This window comes from Paramisgurnus dabryanus, chromosome 2, assembly GCF_030506205.2.
Source record: "Paramisgurnus dabryanus chromosome 2, PD_genome_1.1, whole genome shotgun sequence".
In the NCBI taxonomy this organism is placed as follows: Eukaryota; Metazoa; Chordata; class Actinopteri; order Cypriniformes; family Cobitidae; genus Paramisgurnus; species Paramisgurnus dabryanus.
In genome coordinates this window covers 35876700-35899613 of record NC_133338.1, presented here as the reverse complement: position 1 = coordinate 35899613, position 22914 = coordinate 35876700, and the positions used below count along the sequence as shown (strand labels likewise).

The 22914-nt window shown below is 36.1% G+C and overlaps 1 protein-coding gene across 1 annotated transcript; it reads left to right on the top strand.

Moving 5' to 3' along the window:
* Nucleotides 1-6089: 6089 nt before the first annotated feature.
* insig1 (insulin induced gene 1) lies at nucleotides 6090-13227 on the top strand. The gene is made up of 6 exons (XM_065289375.2): nucleotides 6090-6248; nucleotides 6477-6816; nucleotides 7554-7678; nucleotides 7877-8043; nucleotides 8191-8290; nucleotides 11685-13227. Exons 2-6 carry the CDS (start codon nucleotides 6483-6485, stop codon nucleotides 11712-11714), a joined length of 756 nt encoding a protein of 251 aa, XP_065145447.1. The 5' UTR covers nucleotides 6090-6248; nucleotides 6477-6482; the 3' UTR covers nucleotides 11715-13227.
* The last annotated feature ends 9687 nt before the right edge of the window (nucleotides 13228-22914 follow it).

Genomic DNA, 22914 nt, shown 5'->3' with positions numbered 1-22914 from the left:
AGCCGGTACTACTTTTATGAGTAAGATCGCTCCGCGCCAATAAAGATCAATAAAGATTACTGTTTGTTTGGCGCCATCTTGTGACAAACACTCGACAACCACGACAAGACACAGAGAGCTTACTGAGACTGAACTTGACAAAATAGAGCATGACAGCTACGAAGCCAACACACAAAAAAATACAGAATGGGCATTAAAACTTCTCAAAGACTGGCTAAAAGAGAAAAAAATGAAGATAGACAAGTATGAAGCAGAGGATCTTAATAAGGTATTACGATCATTTTATGCATCTGTGCAAAGTTTCGCGGAAGGATAAAAAATGTTAATTTAAAACAAATATGCCAATAAAATGTTTCAAATTCATATTCATGTCCAGTTTTTTTTCTTATGTGACAAGTAGCCGTGTAATAAGCGGGATAATGTAGAGTCAGCCGGTAGTTATCGGGAAATAAGCCCCTTCAGTGTGATACAAGACCCTCCGCTTCGCGTCGGGTCCTGATCACACTGTCGGGGCTTATTTCCCGATAACTACCGGCTGCCTCTACATTATCCCTTACATGTATTATAAGAAGTGTTTGTGCATTACTGTTTTGATACTGAAATATTTTGTCTCCAATGAACTTGAGCAAATACATACTCTTGTGTATTCTCAAACACCAACAATGTTTGTTAAGATAACAAACTGTTCTCATTTGCATTTCAAATACGCAAACATCCATTTTGTTCTTGTTTCTTTCTGAGCAAAATGTATGTTTCATCATTTTAGCTGGACAAGATCTATCAAAATCAATCAAAAAATTTCTATATAAAGTCACAACTAACACAACTTTACACAAAATAAACTACATAACACAACTACTTCCTATTTTTGATGTGATAATTTAGTGTTTTCTGATGAGAAATCAAACAACTGGAGATAAATGTAATAAAGGCAAGCTAAGTTTTACATGCGACAGTAAACGGATTAAGAATGACAAGTGGCATATCGCTAACATGAAGTAAAACAATATAGGATGATATAAGCTAAACACACTGCATTAACAAGCCTTTACACATCAATAGATTGCCAAAAATTCAGTGAAAAGGGATCAAATTGGCCCTCGAGCTTAATCCTGTGTCTCAAAGGATGGATTATAATGTTTCAACCACATAACTTCATGTTGTGTCTGGGGAGGGCATAAGGATGTCTTGTCTGATGAGTCAATTTAAAGCAGCCACTTTAACATTTTCATTACTTTGAATATGGTGCTATTCCAGCCAGACTTACTGCTTAATCTCTGACACGCTTCATCTGGGATTCATTTGATGTGTCATAACATCCTGCAGCCGAAGTGTCTAGAGAGAATGAAAGAGAGAAAAGGGGAAGGCAGCGTTAAATCAAAGCATTTTTACATTTTTTCACAAATAAAGAGATATTTTTACACTATACGGCAGGTAATTTATGCAGTTTTTAAAAAGTATTTACATACACACATAGTACCTTGCAATACTATTTAGAATCTATTTTCTCAGTTTAAGGAATTGATGTACTTTATATTCTCATTTTTGTCAATGCTCATTTTCAGAGGTGCACTTAAGATTAATAACATGAATAATGAACCCTCTAACCGGTTTATCCAGAGGATAGTAATGATAGTCATTTTAATTAAATTTTAACAGTACAGGCCAATTATAATGCAATTATGTGAATGTCAGGGCATTGTTTTCTTCTGCAACTCTGGAAATGAAATCTTATTTCTTAAAATTACAAACACATTGAAGCAAATATAGATGTAACTTGTGCAAGGGAACTTAGACATTCCTTTAAACTATTTAATGCTACTGTACTATTTAGTACAACTTATATTTCCTTAGTTTTACCAATTCATTGAAAAGAAATTACTCAAAAAAGGAAATATTATGCATTTGTCCAGATCATCACATTTCAATTTAGAAATCGTTTCGCTTCACAAAATCACACTTTTTAAAGCTCTATTTCCCTGTTGATATCTTTAATGGCCACCAATTCTTGGGTTGGTGTAAAACTGAAGAAAATACTGTTTGCAAGGCAGACACAAACAGTGCAAAATAATTATTTGGCTAAACCTAATGTTGTGTCATATAATGGAAATCTAATTGAATTAATAAAACACAACAAGATTAAGCATGTTAAACTAACCAAATTAAACTTTGAAACTGAAGCTCATGTTAGCATGCTACATATTGGGGTGGTCTTCTAAAATAAATGTTGAAATTGAAAACAACTTGCACTGACAAATTTTAAAATACATCCATGAACTTTGTTTTTGTCTCAAAATGCACACAAGTATGTTTTAGTGAGGCATGATTGTTAAAACTAGTTATATTTCCTAATTAAACTAAGGTCACGTCCTGGTTTAAGATAATCCCTGTCCAGGAAAACACCCAATTGTGTTTTTCTTTTGTTTTACTATATTCTTAAAAATTAAGGTGCCTGGTGCCATACATAGACAAACCATTTCTGACTAAATAACTCTATAAAGCTCTATAAAGCACCTTTAACATTAAAATGACCTTATATATATTTCAGGAATATTAATATAGTGTGGCCCTGTACTTTAAAAATATGGCATGAAATCATGTGTGTGTGGTGTTGAAGGATGGGCAGGACTTCAGTAATAGAGGAGGATTGGCCGCAGGGAGTTTCTTGTCTGTCTCATGCTTCTGTAGCACTCATGCCCCTTCTACAGTGAATCTGCCTCCCCTCACATGTTATCTCTCTCATACACATTGCTGCACAGCTGTTTTGCCACAAAGCACTGCTGAATATAAGCCACTACAAGGCAAAATTTCCACATGGCATATTGTCCTCTGAACTAGACAAAAATTAAATCTAGCCTGTACAAACGATATGTGTGAGCTTCCTGTGGCACTGAACTTATTTACCCTATGAGGTTAAACCATAACTAAGGTTTTGGAGGAAGCTTTGGAACAAATAGTGTGTTGTGTTTTTGTGTAGCCTATTGACAATGCCAGTTGTAGGTTTCTTTAATTTGCCTTAGTATTTCCAAGCATTAAATTACAATAATAAAAATGTTTTATACATCTAAACTGGCTGGAAAATAATTTAATAAAGCTTTCAATAAACAAATTCCAGCTCATGTTGAAACATTAAGACTTGATGCTCTGTAAAGCTGCTTTGCAAAAATATTTACTGTGAAAACTGCTGTACAAAGAAAAATTTATTATTTTACTTTAACTAAATGTTTTAGGGGCGGTTTCCCGGACATGGTTTAGATCAGGGCTAGTCAACTGGCAGCCCGCCGGTCACCTTTGGCCGTTTCTCAATCGGAAGGCTGCAGCCTCCGGAGGTCGCATAATATGCAGACTGCATACGTCATCAAGTTTAAGTTAACTGAGCATTACATTCACAAATCATAAGCATATTACAACAATTTACGATTAAATAAGAATAATAATCAACTTTATAATTGTTAAAATTCTGAAATAAGACAATGACGTATGCAGCCTGGAAATGCGACCTCCAGAGGCTGCAGCCTTCGGATTGAAAAACGACTATAGTCTGATTTAAATTCAGCGTGGTTACTTTTACCTTTCCACTGTACATGACAAATGACGACCGAAAACACGGAAAGTGAGTCTGAAAGGGGCTGCGTGGGGTGCCAACCATCTGCGGGTGCTTATAGCTGATCCAATGCGACTTCACAGTGTGACGCGGCGACCGGAAGTGATGTATTTCAGTGTTCCAATCAAAACTGTTTTTGTTTCACTTTATCAGTAACACTTGAATACTTTAAAAACGATTAATTAGTGATAATTAAATTATTAACTATAAATATATATTCGTAGACTAAAGGTTCTCTCCCATGACAGATTTACGATTAAACTACAATTTCATTACGACTGCCACTAGGGGGCGAACTCCCGACAGTTATAACTGTCATGTACAACGGAAAGGCTGTTTAGCCTATATATCTATAAAAGAAAAAAAAGGAAAACATGTAGTGCAATTTTAGTCATTAGGAGAAGACTGGCTATATGTTGGGAATACTTGACATGTAACAATTAATGAAAGTTATAAACAAAATATGTGTAAGAGTGTTGATGTTTTATAATTTTACCATTAACATTTGGCTCTTACATGTTAAACTGCAATTGTTTCTAAATATTAATAAAGAAAATATGAGTTTTCAGTTATTAAAAGGAAACACACTGGATACAAGAAGTGTGCATTTGTTTTTGTTTTTTGTTTTTTAAATATACTATAACAAAATTACCAAAAACAACAACAAAACACACATAAACATATAGTAAAAAATAGGGGTAAAAGTTTGGCCCTCGTCATATTAACAATTTTAAAATCTGGCCCCAGAAGAAGAGTAGTTGAAGACCCCTGTGTTAAGATATGTCAGTACAAGGTATTTTTAAAATAAGGCAGCTCAAACATGCATTTTAGTCTGGGACTAAGCCCTGTCCATGAAACCAGCCCAAAATGTCACGTACTGAGAAACTCCAGTCTATAGAAAAATTGCCACACTCTATGGCTGGGTTATTTTTGACCCATAATGGATAAATATTGGACAAAGCACACCCTGGTTAAAAAATTGGCCCAATGCTGGGTTGTTTTAACCCAACTGCTGGGATATTATATCCTATGTTTGCATTACAACAAACCAACATTGGATAATTGTAACCCAGAAAAGGGTCATTTTTAACCCAGCATGTGTTCTGTCCAATATTTACCCAATTTGGGTCAAAAATAACCAGGCAGTTTCAGAGTGCAGGTAACTGGCACATGTCTGACACTTACAGAATTAGAAAGGCCTTAAAACAGCATCTCTTCTGGGTTTCTAGGTCATTATGTCCACAAAGATAAAAATAAGTAAATATAATTTTTCAGCTATGGATAATATATGTTATTTTTCAAAATAAGTGCTTTACATTTTCTGCCAATATTATTTACATTTAAAAATTAATAATATAATTCACAAAGTCTCAGCCAAAGTACAAGGATCGATTCAACTAAGTTTTATGAAAAGAACAGGAAAACAATAAACTAATCATTAGTGAAAACTACAGTCATTGCATTTCTGTATAGTGTTTGCCTAATGATTTGAAAAAAAAAACAGATTTAATAGTTAATCTCTTAGCTCACAATTATTTATGGTTATTGGTAATTTCCCTTAACATTACAAATGGATATGGAAGTGAATTGGCTTATAAAGAAGCAGAATGTGCCATTATGGTGTCTGAAACATATTACTGGGTTAAGGAAAGAAGTGCGCAATGTTTTACATTGTTAACAGAGCAGACAACTAAAATGCTGACCAGACATTTGTTACATACCTATTGTATTTGTACCTGTATGTTTACAGTCATGCAAGGTTGTGCAACTGCATGTCCTCACATGGAAGATAAGCTATGATAAGTATGTAGTTGTTTTTGACAAGGGAAACATATCTGACTGTCTGGTGCGCTGTACATGCCCGCAGGTAGTCTTGAACTCTGTTCTGTATAAATAAAAAGTGTGCTATATGTACATAACCTTATTTGCAATGGAACCACTGCACATCACTGGACAGCACTGACCTGATTCCCTCTTTTCAAAATTATGGACATTGTCCAAAACAAGCATCACATACTCCACGTCACACCACGTTCCCTAAAACCAACAAACTATTATCTCAGGAGCTGGTCATCTTTGTTTACAATGTGCAAAATTGCTTGTCACCCCCAATGCTAAAACAATAATTATGATAAACCTTATCAACATCCAGTTTGTTTCAGGATAAACAACACAGCTATTACAGCAGTTGGGCTACTAATCTATGTAAGCACGCTTTGTCCCACAGCAGTGTGCCGTAGCGTGTTGTTCTGTGCAAAGGATTTGGCCATACAATGATTTTTAAAACTTTACCATTCCAGTCGTTTTAAACTTTGCATGCCTCTCTATCATCACGTCACACACGTAACAGAACAGCTGACGGCAGTGAGTGTACATCAACAGCGCGTGTCCGTGAGGGGGATGTGGCGTGCGTTCGCGTCATACAGCTTACCGCACTCTGATTGGCTAACGCAACTCACCAGACATGACCGCGCTTGTTTTCTGCAGAGGAAACGCGCGTGTGTTATAAGGTTTGTACTGTGGGATGATAGAGGCAGTTGAATATAATGTGAACAGATAGCACATCTGAAATAATCTTTTTGTTTGCGGTGCGATTTGCTAAATAGTTTAACAAGCTCAGACGAGAACACTGCCTAGGACCAAGGTGAGTGTTCAAATCCTATACATATCTACTAAGGGTTTGTTTTCAATATATGCAATTTAAATATATTTTGTAACGATTACGATGATAAAGATGCTGCTTTTCTTAAAATAAAAGACTTTAGACTTAAAAATGATGGGTCTGGTATCTTACGTTGTAGCATTATTATAAGGAAGTGTACACTTTAGTTCTTTTGTTTTAAGCTAATTATTCCATCTCTGGTTCTCGCAGTGCCAAATGCCCAGATTAGAGGATCATTGCTGGAGCTGCTCCTGTTCAACCAGTGTGAAGTCTGAGGATCTACCGAGCGCAAGCTGTGTTGTTTGTAAAACGGGTGAAATGATGTCCATCATAACCTCAGTGCTGAGCCATGCATACGGCTCTATGCACAGCCTACATTCTGCTAATTTAATTCGACGGGGACTTGTATTGTTTATCGTTGGAGTTGTTCTCGCATTGGTGTTAAACTTACTTCAGATCCAGAGAAATGTGACATTGTTCCCAGAGGAAGTGCTGGACACTTTGTTTTCGTCCGCATGGTGGATTCCCCTCTGTTGTGGGACTGCTGCTGGTAAGTCAGAAATAATCAGCTTTGAGTAAACTGAATCTTGGCCGATGTGCATTTCGTGTATAACGTTATTTTAATAAGACAAAGGCGCGCGTGTATGGGGGAGGAGTAATATTTTTTTATCAAGGTTCTTCTTAACTTTACTGTTTCATCAATTCAAACAGTGGTCTGTGATAAGCGTTAGTATTTTATTATAATGTTTACAATCCCATAAATCTCCGACTCATGCATTTGGGGGCTATTTGTTGACATACTAAAGGCTTATTCGCTCTCGGTTTGTACTGCCCTGGAAACAGCCGGGCATTCGGGGTCATTTTTGGGGTGCTGCTTTTTCATTGGCTCGCTCAGAACGGGTGAGTTGTGAGGAAGGCGCGTGATTGGCTGCTGTGTTGAACATGCCACTTAGCCGAACGAGAAACACGGAAGTCGTTTGCATAAATGAATAAATTATTCGGTCACGCTCGACTCCTCCCCCTGCATACCAAACAGTCCACGTAGTGGTGATGTGGACACATACCACCAGTCTACATCCTTTTGAATCAGATTTTATGAATTTCCCCTTTGCAGTTTGTTTATATACATATGACAAAAGGTGAAAACCGCCTTTTCTTAATTTCCATGTTTAGATGGATACAAAAAAAACTTTATAACTTACATAGGCACCAATGTGTACATTTTATTTATGAGCACTGTTGGTTGGTCAAGTGTTCTTAAATGCATTTTGTTTTCTCTTTTCTCAGCTGTTGTTGGTCTGTTGTATCCCTGCTTGGACAGCCATCTTGGAGAGCCACACAAGTTTAAGCGGGAATGGGCAAGCGTGATGCGCTGTATTGCAGTTTTTGTAGGCATCAATCATGCCAGTGCTGTATCCTTACCAGTCTCATTCTTCAAGGCTTAGACATTGTGGCCAGTGAACATTTTAAACGATTTGATTGTATAATGTATCTGTTTTTACAGTTAACACACATTCTAAAATGTTATAAATAACCGTTTAAAGTAATCAGCTCTTGTAAAGTGCTCAACTAGATCTACCATATTTCCCTTAAATCAAAGTATCCAATAGAAATTGGACTTTGCCAATAATGTGCAACTCTCACTTACTTTGGCTGCCCTGTCCCTGGGCCTATGGTGGACATTTGACCGTTCTAGGAGTGGCTTTGGCTTAGGACTGACCACTGCTCTGTTAGCGACTCTCATTGCTCAGCTGCTTGTCTACAATGGCATCTACCAGTAAGTTGATTGTCATAATGTTAAGAAACAAGTATTAATGGGGAAATTACAATTCTTCAGTTTACCACATCTTTATATTTCTGTCCAGTTTGAGATTAATAATTGTGAATAATTCATACAGTTTAACATTTGACTCTGTTGTTTCAGGTATACGTCTCCAGACTTCTTATATGTACGTTCCTGGTTGCCTTGTATATTCTTCTCCGGTGGAGTGACAGTAGGAAATATTGGGCGACAGTTAGCTATGGTAAGAATAGTTTTGCTATAAACATTTACTAATTATTTTCTAATCTCACAAAACCCTTTCCCTGTCTTTCATTTTAATTTGAGTCATTATACAGTATACATGGTCTGTTAGAATATTCAGTATTGACATTTGATTCTGTAGTGTTCTGTACTAGACTTGGAGACAGTAAGTCTAGCTTATTTCAGAAGTGAAACTTAAGTGGTCACTGGGCACGCCTATAGAAATGAAAGTGAAACTTTAAATGCATTCTGAAATGGTTCCCAGTTATTCAAAGCAGGGTAAATGCTTTCTTCCTGTAACATATCTACATATGTTAGCAACCAAGTAATATTGACAACCTGGTTATCATACAGTAGGATTTTAATGTTGATACATTTTAAAATAATTTATTCTATGAGGCAAGTGCCAAATTAAGTGTACACTACTTTCTAGATTATCACTCTAAAATTATCAAGAAATATTCAAGATTTTAAATTAAAATGGGACGTTCCTTCATAGTGATGCATTTGTTACCAGTTTCTAGTGTTGTGTTGACATCCCCACAATCTTACGCCTGACAAAAATGTCATGCTTAGACATTGTAATTAGTTGCTGTTTGTTGTGTGAGGCATGTTTGTGCCATGCTCTCCAACAAGTCGTCTTAGTCAGCTTTGTCCTTCTGACATGACCAATAGGGGTGTGAAAGCAGATTACAATCATTGTTTTTCATGCTAATGGTCAGAGAGATGGAGGCAGTAAAGTACTCTGTTTACCAAGTTGAAAATTCTACAAGTCATTACTGTTTTGCTGTCATTTTGGAGTTTGCAATTGAGGAGCTCCGATGCAAAAGCCGCTAAAACTACCTCCATCAAAAATGAAATGATTACCGAATGCTCTTGGTGTGCATTACGTTCATCAAATAATTTTGCGTAAAATCGGTTTAATCGTGACCTCAGGCCATTCAGAAGTACCTCTCTGTTGGCAAAATATCCATTATCCATCCAAAACATGACACATTTAGAGGGTTTTGCATGTGAGCTCTTCAATTTTTGAGTTTCCTTGACTGATTGGAATTGGTGATAGACTATTACTTTTCTTGCATTATCGGGTGGCCAGTTGGTTTTATAGAAGCTGATCGTTATAGTGCTATTAAAAGAAGAACTAATACATTAATGCCACATGTCACTCAACATCACCATCCAAGCTAGGATATTTTAGACAGTGCTAAACTGCAAGACAGCATAAATCCATAGAGTAGATATGCATGAATCCTGAACAAGAAACTTGACCCTTGCTATTTCTCTCTCATGTTTTCTGCCAGTCCCCGATTCTGATAGATAGATAGATAGATAGATAGATAGATAGATAGATAGATAGATAGATAGATAGATAGATAGATAGATAGATAGATAGATAGATAGATAGATAGATAGATGTATCACTGTGAAGAACGCTTTTAGAACCTTACTTCTTGCTTGTTTATATATTCTATAGAAACTTTCTATTACAAAATAACTTTTAAGCAACAGAACACTTTTGTGGGTTACTATAATTGGAATTTAACTGAAAGGTCCATTTATTCAGGAAACCTGATGGCCAAATTTGTGAGTCTAGTGATGATTGATTGCTCTTGATGTTCCATAAAAGACTGGGTTGGGAGACCGGCCAGCTGCCCATGGGTGGGGCATATGAGGCAGAATACAGTTTTGACCTACAAGGGCCTATCCTATTTTACAGGGTTCTCTATCCACTCAAGCCTCATATAACTCATCTATGTACAAGGCTTGTCATATGTAGTACATACTAATTATAGCCAGTGTTTAAGGTATCAAGTCTGCTGATGTATTAATGTATGTGCCTTAAAAATAAGGGGGTGGTTTCCCGGACAGGGATTAGGCTAGTCCTAAAATAAATTTGTAAGAGCTGGCAAAACTGAAAACGACTTAAACATCAGTGCTCTTTGTTTTGCATCAAAATGCACAACTAGTTTTATAATTAAAACTAGTTATATTTCATAATTAAACTAAGCCTTAGGGATTGACCGATATGGATTTTTTTTTTTTAGTGCCGATACTGATTTTTGTTTCAACAGCCTTAGCTGATGACCGATACAGGCTGCCGATATTTGGAGCCGATACTGCTTTTGCTCACTCAATTTACATAATAAAATTGACACAATAATGATGCCAAATGTTACACGGCTCAATTTAAAAAAGTAACATTTATTACACTTAAAAAAAAAACTATATTTAACAAATGGTAAAAACAGGTGAGGGTGCAATGGAACCATGAACTGCACTCTCCACAATGATGAGGAACTATCAGCAAAGGATATTGATTTCTAGCGCTTTACTACTACAAATATTTATAGGGGTGGTTTCCCGGACAGGAATTATTTTAAACTAGGATTAGAGCTTAGTTTAATTAGGAAATATAACTAGTTTTAACAAACATGCCTTACTAAAAACATTACTTGGGTCCATTTTGAGGCAAAACACAGGGCACTGATGTATTTTAAGATATGTAAAAAAAAAAGATGTTATTAGTTTGGACAGTTCTTACATTTATTTTAGTCTAGGACTAGTCTATTCCCTGTCCGGGAAACCGCACCATAGAGATGAGAAATAAAAAATAGTTTTTAGTCACATGACCTGCAATCGCTTGCGGCTTCCAGCACTCTGTCTGTAAATAATGCCGGAAAAAATCGCCAAACACGGCAGGCACGTATTGGCCGATACATATAAAACTCGCAAATATCGGCCGGCCAATATATCGGTCTATCTCTAAGCCCTAGTCCTGGCTTAAGGTAATCCCTGTCTGGGAAACCACCCCAAAAGGTTCAGTTGTTAATTCTTAAAAGTTGCGGAGAGCACAATTGTGACCCTGGACCTCTCAAGTAGTATGGGTATATTTGGAGCAAAAACAAAAATGTATGAGTCAAAATTATAGATGTTTCTTTTATGCCATAAATCGTTATAATATTAATATATTATATGTAATATTATTATATATTAGAGAGCATATTCCAATAAGATAGTTAAGGACTTTATTTGGACAACTTTAAATGTGATTTTCTCAATATTTAGATTTTTTTCACCCTCAGATTCCAGTCATTTGAATAGTTGTATTTTAGCCAGATATTATATAACAAACCATACATTAATGGAAAGCTTATTTAATTTGTATTCAGCTTTCAAATGATGTAAAAACCTTTTACTTGGTAGAATCATGTTCCTTTGTACCTGAGGGTTCTTTAACCTGAGCTGCTTTTAAGGTGCATTATTTGGTGTGTTTGCATAATGGTCATGTTTATACTGTGAGAGCACATGAACGTCATGGTTTAAAGAAATTAGGTACAAAAAGTGTGTGCAAGTGTTGTATTTTCCTTACTAAATGACTTTCTTTTCCTTCACAGGGCTCTGCTGAGAAACCTCACAATGACTAAGCGGGCATCTGAGGTCATGAATTGAGCTTCGATGAGTGCCAAAACGGAGGGCGTGCAAACCGAGATACTGGGTGTCCCTGGAGACAAAGATGTTTTAGTTCAAGCATAACTTGTGCCCTTAATTTTGCTCCTCTTTATAAGAAAAAAAGAAAACAAAGAATGGGTTGGTCGGCGCTGGCCCAGCGTGCCATGAAGAGCACTTTTAAGCAGCCAAAAAAAAAAAACTAGCATCCATTACCAGCAGCATCATCATTGCTCAACAAAGGCAGTTGTGTTACTGGTACTATTAGTCGTCTTTTTACCAGGTTGCTGGAGTGACACTGAAGTACTGGATGAAATCCTAACTAGTTTGACTGCTGAAACTGAAAGAGTGCAAGTAGTGGTGAAGCTGTGTGTATACAAAAGAGTGTACGTGTACTGGTCCGCTGGACCAGGAAAGGTGGTGCAGAAATGCACACTTCATTGTATTTAATTTTGCTGGAGAACTGAAAAAAAGGGAAAAATTTAGAACGTGCAAAATACCTAAAATATCCAAAGAGGTCTGTGTAGGATTAATTTTATTTTTGAGAACAGATTAGCAGCATTGCTAGGCTCCAATACAGACTGACTACACAAAGTGTTTCCACGAGTACAAGATTTGATTGCCAATTACATTTTGTGCCGACTGGTTATTGTAGTTCTTTGACTGAAGTTGTATTGTTTTCTTTGTGGCTAATGCAGACCAAAAGTAATATAATGAAGTAACACCTTGAAATCGAAATCAAACATAAGTTTAAAAATGTCAAAGGTGGCTCTTTTTTATGATTGTAAACTTAGGATGACTTAACATCCAAGAAAAATGATGTGTTTCCTGCGGCCTCCAAGGTTTGCAATCTGTGATTGCCTTTGTATTCCAGAATTGAGTGCTTTTGTCACTTCCCCAGTACAGTAATGCCTCTTTATTAATAACTTCATTGTGTAGTGCTTATCACATGTAGCCAGTCCTGTATCTAATCTGAAGAGGTATTACTGAGCTAAAGTGTAGGTTTGGGGTCTTGGCAAGCTAAGTGCAATCAGTTACAATGAGACTGGTATTCTTTCATATTTATTACTTTTTAATGTTCAGGTGTCCCAGATGAGTCAGATGCAGTACAGAAACAAACCAGCAATAAACACATTGTTTATATGTATGTAAAGTGTGACCGCAAACTCACTTTTAAATGTCACACAAAAGGATGCTCTTAAACTGAAACCAATGACCATGTTTTTTAAAAAAGTATGTACTTACTAGGTTTAGTAAGTTTGGGAAAAGAACATGAGGAAAATGTTTCAAACCATGATAAAACTGGTCACAGGCTCTTTGAGAACCTCGGTCAAGGAAGGAGAGCTATAAAACTGAATGAAAGCTTTATTTAGAAGAGAAAAGAAATGCAATGTTTCTAGTTGAGTTTGCATGTGTGTCATACCATTTCAATTGTATAATTTTACTATCCTGGGTTCAGTTATGAATGAAAATAAAATTGTGTGCTGAAAAGGCTTTGTTCATTCACTCTAAAGACATACATTATAAGAATATGAACACATCATTATATAATTTGAAATATAAAAAATATAAAGTAATTCATGAATAAACATAACTTATGTGTAAAAAATTATAGGTGTATTTGCTTGATATGAGCTTAATATATGTTAAGATTATTTTTATGTACACAGTATTATGAATTTTGTGATTTTAAACTGCACATTGATCAATCTTAAGGTAAAATGTAATGCTGGTGTATTAAAAGCTCGTAAAAATTCATCTTTCTCCTTAATATTTAGGTCACAGAAAGTCAAGCTGAAATGCCTATAACCTCTGGCCCAGAAGCCTGTTTAAGAAGTGCCCTGAATAGTGTCAACATCCACACGCAATTTACAGCATTCCAATTATGATTTATTAGTTTTAATGCCCCAAAACCATATACAAGCATGTCAATCACAACACTTTTATTTTTTTAATACTGTGTTTAACAATTTTTCTGTATGCAAAATCGGACTGAAAATAAGGCAATAAAACACACAACTTTTTTAGCTTTTATTGAAAACTTGATGCTTTATTAATGTATTACATTAGTAAATTTATACACAGTATATAAATGTTAACTATGTTAAATCCGGAAGACTGGTTAAATGCCATAAGTTTTAATTACAGCAATATTTCTTGTCTTTGACCATTATTCTCTGGTTTCTGATGTCTTATTGTACCCTTCACTGCCTTTTGCCCAAGAACAAATATTAGATGTCCATCTATATACTAGCTACAAAACACTAAATGCATCAATTTTATGTATGGTAGGCCTATAAAACTGAAATTATGTCAATTGTTTAAGTCTCTTCAAAGACTGAAAGCACTGAATTTAAGTACTAGCCAACATTTGAAATGTATGAAAAAGTTCACCAAAGTTGTCCTAAGACAAGAAAGGTTGGTTTTGATCAACTGTAAATGTTGACTATTGAAGTTCAAGTTGTATATTCTGACTCAGCAGGGGCAGTGCGTGCTTGTTGAGGAAGTTTACCCATCAGTATAGATGTTTCCATAGTAACAGAAACAAATACTATCATGTGACTACTTGCCAAAAACTATCGGGCTGTACTCTGTACATTTTAAATTTTTATTATATCTTGCATAAATCGACCGAGATGACATTTTGCCCTCCCCCGACCAGTTTAACTCTTAAAAAAGCACTTCCAAATAATTTCAGTAGATGGCAGTATTGCGCATTTTTTTTAGAGCTTTACATGTCATTTATGAGTACCCATCCTTGAAGGCTCGTTAAGTGTAAAGTGTTATAAATCTGTTCTGAATAGGCAACACGTTTAAAGGTTTAACATTGCATTTTAACCACAGGTTGTTTTAGAAGGCTGTCTCTGAAAACTGCACATCTGGTACCTACTTATCTCAACCATATGTTAAATATCAGACAACCAGTTGTGCACAAAGCCCAAAGTGTTTTAAAGCCCAGAACTAGAAAGAACAACAAAATAACTGTTTGTATGGAGGTGACAGGAGCTTTAACATGGGTTGGGGATTTTAGATTGCTCTTTGGCCCTGGGTAAAGGCCCTCCCACTGTTCCTTTAATGGAAAATGATTCAGTAGAACGGACCAGAATACAAAATTGCAATTACCCAGACTTATTGAACTCACCCCTGACATTTCTTTGGCTTCTGACTGAACTAGCACAGGAGTAGAAGACGACGAGTAAGTACAGGAGAGAGAGAGAGAGACAGAGAGAGAGAGAGAGAGAGAGACAGAGAGAGACAGAGAGAGAGAGAGAGAGAGAGAGAGAGAGAGAGAGAGAGAGAGAGAGAGAGAGACACCTCTCTCAATTTACAAAATGATGCTAAATTAGGCTGTGAAGTAATTTCTACCTCAGTCAACACTGTCATTGACTCTGGATTGATGGGTGCATGTTAAGCCAAAATGACAATATCTCTCTTCAGTCCCTCAATCAGCGCCTCATCACCGTCTTACTCAATCTTTGAGGGTATCAAGATAATGAATTGAAGAATTAGACCTAATGGGACACACACCAGCGACGGTGTAACAGGAGGATGCAAAAACAGAGCACCATTTCAGTCCAAATTGCCCGCAATGCCATTCAAATGCCAGCCTGGCATTTAAATGTGTCTCATCCCTCACCACTGACCAGGACTCCCATTCGCCTCAGTCAGTCTGATTCAGCGCTGATTCTTCTAATTGGTTTATGAATTGCATGGCGGATTCAAAAGACAAACACAGAAGTGTGCATGTTTAGGGTATAATAAGGGTCAAGGTCACATCCTGACAAATATAAGTCTTCCTCAGAGTAAGTAAAACTATAATCAACAATCAGGGTGTAATGATTATAACATAACCACCCGAAAAAATATGCACTTCTATTTTATTGGCATTAATTTACATTAAAATACTTCACAGCATCTAAGTTAAATAATGGAAAAGTTTAGAACGACGATTTAAAAAAAAATGCTTTAATCTTCTGTGAAGTGCTGAATCGCACAGTTATGCGATGCTTTGAGTAGGAAATGTAAGTATCAGGTTATTACACATGAAGCGACTGATCCGCGTAAATCCTTTACAGTGCAAATGAATCTACACATGGCATTACGGACTGGGATTAACTGACTGCTTACTGCCACTATTACAACCTAATCAAGCAACACGGAGACACAATCTCAAAACCATGCTGTTCGTGTTCACTCACTTCAATATCCATGCTAATTGATACCGTTTATAAGATGAAATAACAAATAACGTTAAGCAGCTGTGTGTTAATCTCAAAGACAATATCGCGGAATATGTTTGTTTTTTTATTTTACTTGAAATTAAAGTTTAGTGTTTTTAAACCTAATTCAAATTATCAATCTTTGCATCTTTATCATCTCATTTAACCTTCATTATTGGGCTACTAACAGCTGGCACTCCGCTGCTAATTTATTAAAAATAACTGCGTGATTAAAACAACCACACCGTGAACGTTATGTTTTTGAAATTATATATGTAAAGATATTTTTATAAAAACTGAACAACTCCTTGGCGAAAAATAACCAGCCTTGTAAGCTATTTTCATAGTCTTTTAAATATCAAAAACAATAATTTACAATAAGCCTGTCTCAAATTAATGACTGATGCCCCAGTTTTTCGATAAAGAACTTTGGTTGCTTATAAGCAACCAAAGTTCTTTATCGAAAAACTGGGGCATCAGTCATTATCAAAGTCATGGCCTTACATTGCACTTTTACCTTTTGAAAGCAGAAGAGACAACAAAAACACAAGAAAATACAGAGCAGCTTTAAAGGGAATCCTCTTCTCTAACCCTTTTGAGCGCAAATTATTCTCATAACTTACTTTTGTTTTTGTTCCGCCCCGAATATTAATCGGGCCATTTATTCAGACCCAATCTTTGATCCGTTAATTCACGTGAGTGCCTTGGCATGAAGCATATTCGGTTTAAAGACTTATTGTAAAGCATGACAGAATTATTTTACGTATCTAAATGTCTAATTAACTAACTAAATTAGTTGGTAAAATCATTTGAATTAATTCTTTAGTTAAGTTTTGTCTTCGAATTCTACTTCAAATTCACTAAAATAATTTGATGTATCACTGGTCAAGGGATAGAAAAGTTAGTAGCTATTATGTACTGGAATATTTTAAAATTACAGGAATGAGAAGTGCAAAACAGGGAACTGGAGAGAAAAGATTAGTGTGTGAAAGATGGTGAAATGACGCATTCCCTATCACAAAGCAGGAGAGCAGATGTGGATGGAGCGGGTTCCGGTCGAGTACAGACGTACAAAAGACGACTCCAACTTTCTCATAGGGGCACTGGAAAGGGGACACATGGGTGAAAAAAAAAGTTCCGACGTAGAAATCTATTTTGCAAAAAAAGTTGTTGTTTAAACTGCTTTAAAACTTTTTTCGATTTAATCGAATAAAATATGTAATGAGACTCGACTCTAGAGTAAAATCAAAGTTTGCTAAAAGAGCCACCTAGTTATTACCTGTTGTAGTCTGGAGAACCTTTATCCACTACAAAGAACCTTCTGCAAAGGATATCAAAGGTAGGCCTACTTGGTACCATAAAGCCAGAGGCCTTTATTTTAGAGCAGTATAAGATTCTTCACCTAAAGTACTTTTAGGATGATTATTATAAATTTTTTAAACTGTCCGGAAATATTAATATACATTCAAACATTAGTTAATTTAGGCACAGCTGCATGAAACTGATCAATTTGAAAGCATCCTTGTAGCATTTTCTCAAAAGTGCCTATTTACACTTTTAAATATAAAGGTATTTAAAAGGCTCTTTACAGGGATGCCATAAAAACATTCAGTCAGAGGTTCTTTAAAGAAAAAAATTGTCTACCTTTTTGTAGTCTAAAGAAGCTTTTTTTTTACCATAAAGACCATTTGTGAAATAGAAAGGTTCTTCTGATGTTAACGGGTTTTATGGAATCGTTAAGTCATAATGATACTTCTATGGCATCGTAGTAAGGTTGTTTCAAAAAACTATTTTTTCACTGAAACAGTATTATCCCATCAGGTCTATGCCTTTTGATTGGCAACTGCAAATGTCTTGTTTAGATTGTATTTAGGAAACCCTCTCAGCTGTGGTCAAAACAAATATATGTTAAGGGTTAGGTTAAAGGTGGGGCACAGGACACATGGAATCAGCCTCTTTTCAATACATGCATGCTAAATCTGAGGATGATTAGGCATGCCACACACGAAGAACATCCTAGACTATTTTCATTTCTCATAGCAAACAGTAAAAAAGGCCCACATAACATTAAAAACTAGATATAGTCAGATGTAAGAGAGGCTATGTTCAAAAAATCTAAATGTATGAAAAACGCTGATCATCGTTCTCATTACGGATAAAGTTGGGATAATTTGCCATATTTAAAAACGCTTGCACAGACACTTTGGATAAACTGGATTAAACTTAAAAACTGCATAGATTTTGTGTTTGCATACACCTTACAAAGCGACTGAACAGTGAAGCAACAAGTGCACAGTGGCTTTGAGGTGTTTAGAGACAAGTGCTGTGCACATGTCACGCGCCACACTTGTTGCGAGGGTCGTAAACAATTAAAAGCGCGCAGCACAGGTGCAAACGGCATTTGAAGAATCCAAACACCCGCGAAGTATCCAGGACAGAGCCCAGTGACCCGAGCTGTCTAATGTAAGTTGTTTATCGGTAAGCACAATGCTTCTCTCGACTCCCTATATATCTTGAAGTTCTAAGCTGATTTTTTTCATGGTTTTGTCCATGACACACCCTCCACTCACGCGAGTCTTTTTGTTTGAATGGAAACGCAAAGCCTCTTGAGTGCTATAGCCACCACGTGGTGTTTATTAGTAACTGTCACAAGTAAGTCGTCCCAACATGTGAAATGTCCATATGCACTTAATCCCGTTGCCAGTGTAAAGCAAACCCATTCGTTTTATAGAAAGAAAATATGAGGAAATTGGATTGTTTACATTGTAAAAATTCATGTAGCCTATTCTATATTTTGTGTCGAAAAATAAAATTTGTTTTTAACTGCTTTACATCTTAACACTAGGATGGACTTTAACTTAACATAAACAAAAAGTTTGTTCCTACGCATTTAAAAAACTGATTGCATTAATTACACTGTAAATTTGTCAGCTAAACTTTAGAAGTAGTTAATTGTGATTGCAACATCACTGACATTTAGCAAGTAAAAAAATAGAAATAGAAAATTACCATCACTTAACGATTTCCCGTCGCAATGTTGGTAGCCAACTGCCCCAGAGTCAGCAGAAATCGAGCATGCTATGGTTATGCGTGTAACCAACTTTCTGTAAACTTGTAACTTTTATCAATGACATAAAATTAACTTAACTTTTAACATTTAATAGAGAATTACAGGAAAGATGATCAAATTACATTGCTAGAATAATATAATTTGGTAAAGACAAAAACTGCTCTTTTATCTTGAAAACTGACTACTGAAGAACAATTAAATTGTTAAAAAATTATATATTTTAATTCGTTTAAAAAATTGAATAAAACAAATGATAAATAACGTCTGACAAAATGTCAGTTGTTTCAAGTGGCGTATTTCATTTGAAACCAAAAGCAAGTGCAATCATATGGGCTAATTACAATTTATAAAATGAGTCCACTGCAACAAGTAAAACCAATCTTCATAAAAACTGATTGTAACCGTGCAGACAATTAGAAACGGGATTTATTTTTCACTTTCACAAAAGTTCTTGACAACTGGGCACAAATCAGTTAGAAAAAATACGTTTGATCTGAGAGGTTAATGATATATAATTTGGACTGACATGGCTGAGTGGCAGTTTTAATGAGAGTTTTCACGGTGATAAAATGCTTGGTATTTGTGAAAGTGAATTTGCACCTGTGGCACTTTAAATGTCTTGCATTTGCAAACCCACCCCAAAATGTCTAAAAATATTTTCAAATCTTAATGCAAATCTTGATTTCTACGGTTATTAAAAATGGGTCAACTCAATCACGTAAAAACGTGTTGTCCCTCTGAATCACTGAAATCTTTGAGGTGGGAAGGTCTCCAAAGTTATACAAGGAAAACGCTTTGACTACAAATAAAGCCATTTTCCAAAAAAAAGGTCTCAAGATGGGAGCAGCATTCAATTAGCTTGATCCCATCTAAAGAGCCTTAATTAGGTTTGTGGAGGACGCCGCATGCACTGTGGGTCAGGCAGCGAGGCTGTTTAGACTGAAAGGAGATTTATTTACGCCAGGGCGATCAGACGCTTAAGAATTAAAAGCATTAAAACCTATCAACTCTATCCTCCCAGCGTTTTCAAAGTGTCTACTCTGCTAGGACCCGGACCCCGACAGTGCTCTGGCTTTGAAGGAATCTGTATTTAAAACAAGAAGTATCAGTAAGGCATTTAGACCAGTACCCACAGTGGCATTTCACATTAAAACAGCCCAAAAATTAGATGGTGAATATTGGAGTCGCTTTGTCAGATATGATATTATAATTGTAAACATTATTCGAATAGTAACATGTAAAGATCTTTACAAATATTTTAGGAAATAAAACATAATAACTGTCATCGTTTCCCCGACTGGATTGGATTCAGCCGGCATGGTGTCAGGACTCGACTTGACTGGCCCTGGTGTGTGTGTGTGTGTGTGTGTGTGTGTGTGTGTGTGTGTGTGTGTGTGTGTGTGTGTGTGTGCGTGCGTGTGTATTTGAGAGTGAGAGAGTTGGGGGGGGGTTATCCTTATAGGGCTGCGATTTCTATGATCTCGAAAGCTTGCACACACACCAGCGCGTCCATTCACAAATCAACTCAGTACGTCAGCACCTATTGTAGTGACCACTGTGACGTGTTGGAGTTCAAGAGAACACACAGACAACTGATGTTTAAACATCAGATGTATCTGCACCTTACATAATACAATGTCCAATTTAAGTTTAAATCCATTCAAATATAACTGTGTGCTGACTCTCTTCACCATTTATTGATAGATATCGTATATATAGTGGGTAGAAACTATAATACAGTAGAAAATTAGGTAACCGGCCATTTCAAAGGCAAACACTAGTTGGTGCTAGTTTTTATTTTAATGAAAATAAACCAAACACTGGACTATGCATGTCTGTGAGCCCCGTTTGGTAAAAACTAAATTAAAAACTCTTTTGGCAGCAGCCTTTAGAACATTTTTTCTTTCATATTTGTATTTTCCATAGAGTTACAAACATGAAACACCAGACAGCCTTTTACTTTGCATAACCGACACCATATTTAGTAAGGGTTCAAAAAGTTAATTTAATTGGCTTCCATTTATTCCAGTTTAAACTTTTTTTTAATGCTGCAGTGAACCTTTTAATGGCTATATAGTTTATCTCAGACCAAATCAGGCACAACACCTGTATGTAACTTAAATGTCTATAAATATGTACAAAATCACCCACTTTGACAGTCTTCGTTTCACCAGCATCAATAACAACAACAAAAAGATGACAATGATGAACAATAATAAACCAAAGTGAAAATTTGAGGTCTCAGCCAGACTACTCTTGGAAACACTATCAGACAGAAGGCACGTGAACAAGACTGCACGTACGGCTGACGCTCAGAATGAACAGGATTATAAAAAAATAGAACTGATGTCAAATCTAGGCAAATAAAAACATCACCGTATGTCCCTAATCATGCACAGGGATTTATTACTGGTGCCCAAGATGTGATTGTCTTATGAAGCGTGCCGTGAACCCTCAGTTCCTAGGGTGTGAGAATATGAAAAATCTGCATTCCCCCAAAATAAAAACGTCCACATGCGTACCTACGCATACGTACTAAAACCTACATTAACTTTAAGGAAAACTAAGCTTTCTGGATCTGTGTTTAATGTGCATCAGATAATAAATATATCTTAATTATATTAATGTATTTTGAACTTTAGAAACAACATATGTCCTGTGTGTTTGGCATTATGGGAGGCGAAGTCATATATAAATCTTTTATTGGTTAAGAGCAATCATTGGGTACATACATATGAGGAAGAAGCAGTAATGGTTGTAGAGCGCACACAGTTAATTTATGGCATTGGTATAGTGTAACAATGATGTGTTATATTGTTGTGTAAAATATGCTTTTATTATTGCTGGCCTAATAATGCTAATATGCATGTGTGATAATTAATTTAATATATGCGTATGAAAACAAGTAAAATGAATGGGTGAGTTTAATTCTTGACCAAATTGCCAAAGAAAGCGACAGAAAGACGAGGTCAGGTCATGGTCCTCGCGATCTGTCAGCCGCTCTATTGTCTTTCACCATATCTTGCATGGAGTCTACGGTAAATATCCTGCGGGTAATTAAAAATAACAGAATACCCCGTTCCATTAAAGCCAACGCATTTTAAAGACGCTTGGATGAGAGCCATGTCGTTTTCCATGCTTGAGAAGAGTGGTACATTGTTGTCATGTAAACTTCATAAAAAAGTGACCAATATGAATGTAGACTATTAAACCAACATGACTAAATAATATCTTCATCAAGGTAGCTTAATACCGGAATGGCTTTGCAACAATATAATGTCATTAATAAACTGTGCCAGCAATAAATGTGTAATAAATATGCAATAGCTACCAATATACGTGCCCCCCCAAGACCAAACTGTATTTTCTGGAACACACTGTGATGCAAAACAACACTGACTTTATTTATTTAATAAGATTTAGGCTATTGTGTACAGAAACTATGATTTGTCATCATAAGAGACTGTTAGGCAGTGAATTTGCATCAGTTTGCAAGAGGCGGGAGTGCATGGTCTTGGCTCACCACAGAAACTTTACAATAGGAAATTCAATCACGAAAGCTTCTTAAGAAACTTCTTAAGTTTGAAAATCTATATACTGAACTTTTTTGGGAGAAGCGACCAATCACCTATATTGACAGCCCCAATTGAATCATTTCTACACAAATGCTATACTTCTAATATCTATGGAACAAACCAAAATAATTCTTGTTAATGTTGCTTGTGTTGTAACTGCAGATATTGTCCTTATGTGTTATATCAGTGTGGCCAATGTCTGGACGTCTGATCTGGGCCGATGAGCTGTTCATCTTACCCACAACGCTTTCGGCTGCATCGATGAAACTGAAGATAAATACAATCTAAATCTTACAAATGCGCGCAATGAATA